At 52.1% G+C, this 7,604-nt stretch overlaps 1 protein-coding gene across 1 annotated transcript; it reads right to left on the bottom strand.

Moving 5' to 3' along the window:
- Positions 1-218: 218 nt before the first annotated feature.
- On the bottom strand, positions 219-7,581 carry Muc3l1 (mucin 3 like 1). The gene is made up of 9 exons (XM_039090064.2): positions 6,349-7,581; positions 6,181-6,239; positions 4,090-4,238; positions 3,742-3,807; positions 2,947-3,109; positions 2,050-2,229; positions 1,872-1,963; positions 1,654-1,706; positions 219-1,516 (listed from the first exon to the last, which is right to left on the bottom strand). Exons 1-9 carry the CDS (start codon positions 6,439-6,441, stop codon positions 1,361-1,363), a joined length of 1,011 nt encoding a protein of 336 aa, XP_038945992.1. The 5' UTR covers positions 6,442-7,581; the 3' UTR covers positions 219-1,360.
- Between the last annotated feature and the right edge of the window lie 23 nt (positions 7,582-7,604).

Raw genomic sequence — 7,604 nt, 5'->3', positions numbered from 1 at the left:
TCCCATTCACTGTTGATGGAGAGACTCCCCTGCACCCCACCCCATCTCACTCATCAGTGAGACTCATCCCTCCTCATAAGATCTAGGTACAGCCGTGGCCTGAGAGATGCTGGCCTTTCTCCCTGGGAGCAAAAGATGCTAACAAACCTTCTTCTATCCCAAGCAGATGGAGACCACTGGGTGGGGAGGGGGGAGGCGCGGCGGGTAGGAGAACACACGGAGAGAGCAGTTTTATTTACAGTAAATGTATTTATTGGATGTATATGGGGATCGAGACACTCGCTGACTTCCTGTCCCCAGATCTGTTCTGGCAAAGGAGATTAAGGGTTCCAGGGTCTGAGGTCACAACAGTGACAGACAGGAAGCGAAGGAAGAGACGTCGTGGAAGAGGTGGTGACAACGGTAAAGGAGATAAGGAGACAGGCTCCTGACTGCTCATCCTGGGACAAATCCATGCCCGACCCCTGCCTAGGACTTAAAATCGCCAAGGGTGAAAAGAGGAAGGAGGTGGGAACCTTGGGGTCGGGAAGTAGGAGCGTGGGAAGCATTAACCGGGGACCCCATGACACCCTGGCTGTATGAGGACCTAGGAACAGGGAGTCATGGGAACGAGGTGGGATTTGGGGATAGCTGCAGGGATGAAGAAGGGAGCAGGATAAGAGGGGCAAGGAATCAAGGTCCGTCATGCTCAGCTACTTAGAGAGTTCCAGAGGAGAGAGTGGGGGTGTGACTCATGCTGCCCTGGGGGGAGGGGGGGAGTGTCAGGTTACCTATGCGTGCAAGAGTGCAAGATGAAGGATTAGCCAGTAAGCCAGGATGGCGATAGAGAGTAAATCCAAAAGTAAGAGCCAATGACTGAGGGATGTGGCTCAGCGGGTAGGGCCCTTGCCTAGCATGCACAGAATCCTAGCTTCCATCCCCAGCACCGTGTTAAACTCTGTCTCAAAGGAACAATGGAGACCTGAGACAAAGAAGGAGTAAAGTCAGGTGGGAGAGAGAATCCGAGAAAAGCAACAGGAGAATGTAAAAGTCCCCCAAAAATCAACCAAGCACATGTGAAGTGATTGTGCTAAGTTTTAGGGTAATGGTATTAAGTGCATCACACCCATTTCACAGATGAGGCGACTGAGGCAAGAGACTGAGACTGCCCTGCCCACCATACTGGAGTGAAGAGCATAGATCTATGTTCTCCAAGTGGGTTTCAGCCAAACAAAGAGAAGGATGGGAGGTCAAGGAAACAGGATTCCCCTCGCCCCCAAGAACACTGGAACCTGGGCTGTGTGGGCACTGGAACTAATTCTTCCATAATGGGCTCAGGCCTACAGCTCCAGTAGGGGCACAAAAGAGGCCCTTCAAGGGCTCAGAATGATGATGATGGTGGTGATGATGGTGATGATGATGATGAAGATGATGAAGATGATGATGATGGTGATGGTGATGGTGATGATGGTGGTGGTGATGGTGATGCTATTGCTGCTGAGGGTGATAAAGTCAACTCGGGTCTCTGGATGTGAACCTGCCACAGAAGGAACATTGAGAGTAGAGACTACTCAGAGAACCAGCTGAGAGAGGCTATTGCCTGTTCCCAACCCAGCCAACTGTCTAGACAGAGAAGAAACAGAGGATTCGAGTTCGGGAAGGTTGTGACCTCACCGCCATGTTGGTATCCACCTTCTCCAAGGCGACGTAGAAGTTTTCATTAGTGACTGCAGAGGAAAGAAAGGAGGGTGGTAGAGTAGAAGAAACAGTGGCCCAGGGAGGGTCTGGGAATGACACACACTCTAGGGCACCCTGGCTAAGGAAGTCAACCTACCCTCCTCAGATTGTGGTACAGCCCAGGGCAAGCCCTGTTCCCAGGTATTAAGACTTACCTGGTGGGGCATCCTGGAAGCCCCTTTTGGAAAAAGTCCCCGCGATGTCTTCATCCCAGATCTCAAACCATTTCCTGTCCTTGGTCCAGGTCCTAAGTTATAGCTCAGGAGGTCAAGTAATGGCACAAAACCGAGGTGTCTGGGGATCCCTAACCAGCCCTCCATCCCTCTAGCTCACCTGCCCGAGAGCTGGCGGTCCTTGCCTCTTGCCCGAGAATGTGCCACCCAGATACTTAAGGCCACCAGTAACAGCAGCAGCAATATGGCAGCCCCCACCAGGCCTCCAACCAACACCCTCCAGTCAACCGTCACCTCACAGCGTGGCCCTGAGACCCAGTATGTGTCTGTGGAAAAGCAGCTGGAGAGAGAGAGAGTCACAGTGTTCAGACAGGTCAGACGCTGTTAGGCAGGACCACAGAGGCTGGGGTCTGCCATCCTAAAGCAAGTGGCCAGGACCTTGGAGAATTTGGTCTGTATAGGGCAGAGTCTCCAGAAGGGACAGTGGGGGTGTGGTGGCTCACTTTTATAATTCTAGAACTTGGGGGATGAAGGCACGGGCATCAGGAGTTGAAAGCTAGACTTCACCCCTAAGTTAAAAGTTGAGGTCAACCTGGATCAAATAAGACCTAAAAAGGGTCAGGAAAGACAGTAGAGAGGGAGGGAAGGAAGAAGGAAGGAAGGGAGAGAGGGAGGAGAAAGGGCAAACAATATGGCTGGAGTGGGGACGGGGGAGCAAAGGTGCTTGCTGCTCAAGCCTGGTGAGGCAACCTGGGTTCACTCCCAGAAGTCACCTTTAAGGTAAGAATCGAATTCACGGAGTTATCCTCTTACCTCCACATGGTCATGGATTCACACTCCCACGTGCATACAAGATACATAAATACAAGGTAATTTTCAAAATTAAAGCATTTGAAAATAATTTTTAAAAAAAAAGATAGAAAGGAAGGGTCAGCGGGGCTGCAGGGAGTTGTCTCCACCCTAAGGCTGTCGGTGGGACTCCTCTGGGTGGGGCTGGGAGATGGGGGCGTGGCACTGAGAGAGTGGGCGTGACCTATGGAGTGGGGCGGGACCTCACCGACAGGTTGGACCACTCTTCTGCAGAAAACACTGTCCCTGGTTGCAATTGATGGTGCCATTCAATCCAGGTGTGCAATTGGTGACGCAGCGGAGCCTGCTCAGCTCCACCAAAGGAAAATAGTGTTCCTCAAAGTCCTTGGGGGCAGTTCGGTGACAGATGGCTGGGGAGAGAGACAGGAGAGATGACAGAAACAGGGGCTGTATTCTGTCTACTCAGAACCTGGCTTTAGTGAAGGGAAGTAAGGCGGGAGGAGGGGTGCGAGGGCGGGCTTTTCCAAGCCGGGGGGTCCTGAAAAAGATCTTAATATATTAAGATCTTAATATATATAATATTAATATATTAGATGGGGGGAACGAACCCTGGCCCCCTGGTCTAGTTACTGGGGTGTAGTGTTCTCTCTCTCTCTCTCTCTCTCTCTCTCTCTCTCTCTCTCTCTCTCTCTCTCTCTCTTTCTGTGTAAGCCTGAACCCACAAAGTGAAAGGGGAGAACTGACTCCCACAAGTTGTCTTCTTACCCTACACGCATGCCGTGCGCGCGCGCGCGCGCGTACACACACACACACACACACACACACACACACACACACACACACACACTCAAGCACTCACACAAAACAAAACAAAATAAAAATGAAAAATAAGAATAGGTGCCCAGAAAGGTACCATTCATCCACAACAATGGCTTCTCCTAAGGTCTCCCCCTTCTTCCCTGGGAACTTCAAGGGTTGGGTGCTCTTGAAGTTCGAAGTTCGTGGCCACCCAAGGCCACTCAGCCCTTTGCCCTACCCTCACCTTCTGGGCTCAGCTCTTTCTCAGTGCCATTGTTCACTTTGATGGAGTCAGACTTAAAACACAGGGCTGTTGGGAAAAGGACAGTGCACAGGTATGGGACAGGAAGAGAACTCCCTTGGTGTCCCCAGAATGGGGAGGCACCACAGAGAAAGCGTGGATCTCTCTCCTCCCCGCTGAGTAGGCATCCTCACGGCACCCTCCCGAGCCCCGCCTTTGACCCAGCTGAGCATGGACTTGGCCATTCTCTCAGTCTGTCACAAGAACCTCAGGGCTGGCACCTGAGTGCCCAAAGGTTCCCTGACTGAGAGGCAGCAGTGACCCTGTCCCGTCCCCCCAGCCGTAGCTCACTCTGGTTGTTCTGACAGCTGTCACCATCTTGACTGGCGCTCTGCAGCTCCTCCTTCAGCATTGTCTTCACCTTCTCATAGTCGCTCTTCAGTTGGGGGCTGAAGGACAGCTTCAGCAGCACCCGGTAGTCTACCACAATACTGCCCCTCCTGAGGGGCCAGGGGCGTCAGAGGCCACAGGGGGTCTGTGGGACACCTTAGGACCAGCCATAGTGTCCAGGAATAAAGGGGGGACTCGGGCTGTGATGTGAAGTGTCACATTCCGTGTGCGTGTGTGTGTGTGCGCTCGTGTGTGCGTGTGCGCGTGTGCGTGTGAGTTTGTGTGTGCGTGCGTGTGTGCGTGTGTGTGTTTGAGTGTGTGCGTGCATGTGTGTGCGTGCGTGTGTGAGCGTGTGTGTGTGCGTGCATGTGTGTGAGTGTGTGTGCATGTGTGTGTGTGCGCGTGTGCGTGTGAGTTTGTGTGTGCGCGTGTGTGCGTGTGTGTGTTTGAGTGTGTGCGTGCATGTGTGTGCGTGCGTGTGTGAGCGTGTGTGCGTGCATGTGTGTGAGTGTGTGTGCGCGTGTGTGTGCGTGCATGTGTGTGTGAGTGTGTGTGAGTGTGTGTGTGCATGTGTGTGAGTGTGTGTGTGCGTGAGTGTGTGTGCGTGTGTGTGTGTGTGTGTGCATGTGTGTGTGTAGATGTATGTCTGTGCACCCATATGCAAGGACACTGTGTATGTCAGGGACAACCTCAAGCATTGGTCCTCAGGTCCCTTCCACTGTTTGTTTGCTTGTTTGGTTTTTGTTTTGTTTTTTTGACAGAATGTCACCACATAGTCCATGTAGGGTTTCCAGGGATCTGTGTCATCATCATCACCATCACCACCACCACCACCACCACCACCACCACCACCACCACCACCACCACCACCATCAACTGCTGCCTGTGGGTATATAGTGTGTGTGCATGTGTGTAGAAGATGCTTGCCCCTGCTCAGAGACCAAAGGATGATGTCTGGGGTCATGCCCTGCCACTCTGTCTTACTTCCTCGAGACACGGTCCATCAAGGGATCCTCAAACTAGGACAGCAGTCAGCAGTCCCCAGCAATCCTCCAGCCTCTGCATCCTACATCCCTGTTGTTATGGGCATGCATGCCCATGCCTTATTTTTTTGCATGAGTGCTGGAATTTGAACTCCAATCTTCATGGCTGCACAAAAACGCATCTCCCTGGCCCCAAGCCCAGCTTTTTACGTGGCTTCTTGAAATCTGAGCTTGGGGTCTTTACACCTTCAGGACAAACACTTTCCTGACTAAGTGTTTTCTCTAGTCTCACCTACATCCTACTGGATGCTCAGCCAGGGAAGAGGGAAAAAATGAGGAATATGCTCCTCCTCTTATATCAAGACATCACCAAACTAGCGGCTGGACAGACGGCTCAGTGGTTAAGGAAACTGGCTTATCCAGATAACCTGAGTTCTGTTCCCAGTTCCCACATGGTAGCTCACAACCATCTGTAAATCCAGTCCCAGGGGATCTGACACCTTCTTGACTTCTGGCACATTTGTGGTACATGGACAAATATATCCCTATCTCTTTCTTCACACACACACACACACACACACACACACACACACACACACACGTATGTATGTATGATCCCTATCTCTCCATATTTGTGTGTATATATATTATATATTATATATATATATCTTCACATACACACACACACATATGTATAAAATCCCTACCCCCTCTCTCTCCCCTCCTTCTCCTTCCCCCTCTCTATGACAAACAAAACTGGTACCAGCCGAAAAAAGACTAAGACAAACCCCACCTCTGCGTCTGCTATGCAGTTGTTCTCTAAGGAGTGCGATTCCTCCCATGAAGAAACAGGCCCTAAAATGACTGTGAAAGTCAAGGGAGTTCCCTTGAAGACTCCTTCTGCTCTCTCTCTCTCTCTCGCTCTCTCTCTCTCTCTCTCTCTCTCTCTCTCTCTCTCTCTCTCTCTCTCGGCTGATGGCTTCAAGAGGGAGGTGTGGATTCTTCAGCCTCCTTCCCAGCCTTCCCCTCTACCCAACAATGCCGCCACAGACACCAAAGGGTCTCTTACCTCAAGGACAGGATTTCCACACCCTGGAAGCCTTGAACGGCCTGGTAAATCTTCTGCATCTGAAATGCCAATGGCCTCTGGGATCGTGTCTGAGCCTGCGGACCTGAGGGTCAGGGACCCATGCCCAAGTCCACGGGAGGATTGCTAAGTTCCCTCCTCTCTGCTCACCTGACCCTGGAAGGCATTGCTGAAGTCTCTGTAGGCCTTGGAAGTGTTGTCTTCGAGGTCCGGAGAGAATTCCTGCTCCACAGCTACCTCCATGCCCACTTCAGTGTCCACTGTGTCTGTATCATGGAAGACCTAGTTCTGACTACTTCCTCATCTGCCCACGTCCGCCACAGCTCTCACCCACAGGATTCTCTTCTCTTTCTCCATCATATCTGAAGACTTAACTGAAGTATACCGGGAAAGGAGAAGAAATCTGGAATGATAGCTGGGGGCGTGGCTCAGTGGTAGAGCACCTGCCTAGAATCCCCCAGTGAGGGGCTGGGGGCGTGGCTCAGTGGTAGAGCCCCTGCCTAGAATCCCCCAGTGAGGGGCTGGGGGCGTGGCTCAGTGGTAGAGCCCCTGCCTAGAATCCCCCAGTGAGGGGCTGGGGGCGTGGCTCAGTGGTAGAGCCCCTGCCTAGAATCCCCCAGTGAGGGGCTGGGGGCGTGGCTCAGTGGTAGAGCACCTGCCTAGAATCCCCAGTGAGGGGCTGGGGTGTGGCTCAGCGGTAGAGCCCCTGCCTAGAATCCCCCAGGGAGGGGCTGGGGGCGTGGCTCAGTGGTAGAGCCCCTGCCTAGAATCCCCCAGGGAGGGGCTGGGGGCGTGGCTCAGTGGTTATGGGCTCACGCTTTTCCTCTACAGAACCCAAGTTCAGTTCCTAGCAATCCTATCAGGCAGATCAACTGCCCGTAACTCCAGGTCAGGGGAGTCTAACATCTCTGGCTTCTCTGTCTCCTGCATGCATGTTCACAGACACACACACAATTAAAAAAAGGATAGCAGTGAATTTTAACTGATTTGTTAAAAGTTTTGGGGTTTGGTTTGCTTTTTAGTCAGGATCTCACCGTGTAGCCCTGAGTGGCCTAGAACTGGCTACAATAGACCACACATAGTTCAGAATCGCAGAGATCCACCTGTCTCTGCTTCCTGAGCGCTGAGATTCAAAGCACGCACGAGCATGCACTGCCCGTGTTTGACTTTGTAATGGTTAATCTCCACTGTCAGATTGGCAGACTCTAGATGCACCGAGGAGACAATCCTCTGGGCACATTTGTGAGGGAGTCTCTAGGTTGAATAACTGAGATGGGAAGACTCATCTTAAATATGGTGGGACGATCTCAAGGTCTGGACTCATGGACCGAGATAAAAGAAGAGAACTGAGCACCAACATATCTCTCTTTCTATCTCCCTCGCTCGCTCTCTCTCTCTCCCTCCCT

The sequence above is a fragment of the Rattus norvegicus genome, chromosome 12, assembly GCF_036323735.1.
Source record: "Rattus norvegicus strain BN/NHsdMcwi chromosome 12, GRCr8, whole genome shotgun sequence".
NCBI classification, from domain to species: Eukaryota; Metazoa; Chordata; class Mammalia; order Rodentia; family Muridae; genus Rattus; species Rattus norvegicus.
Note: the sequence above shows the minus strand (reverse complement) of the source record. Positions and strands in the feature narration are given on the sequence as shown.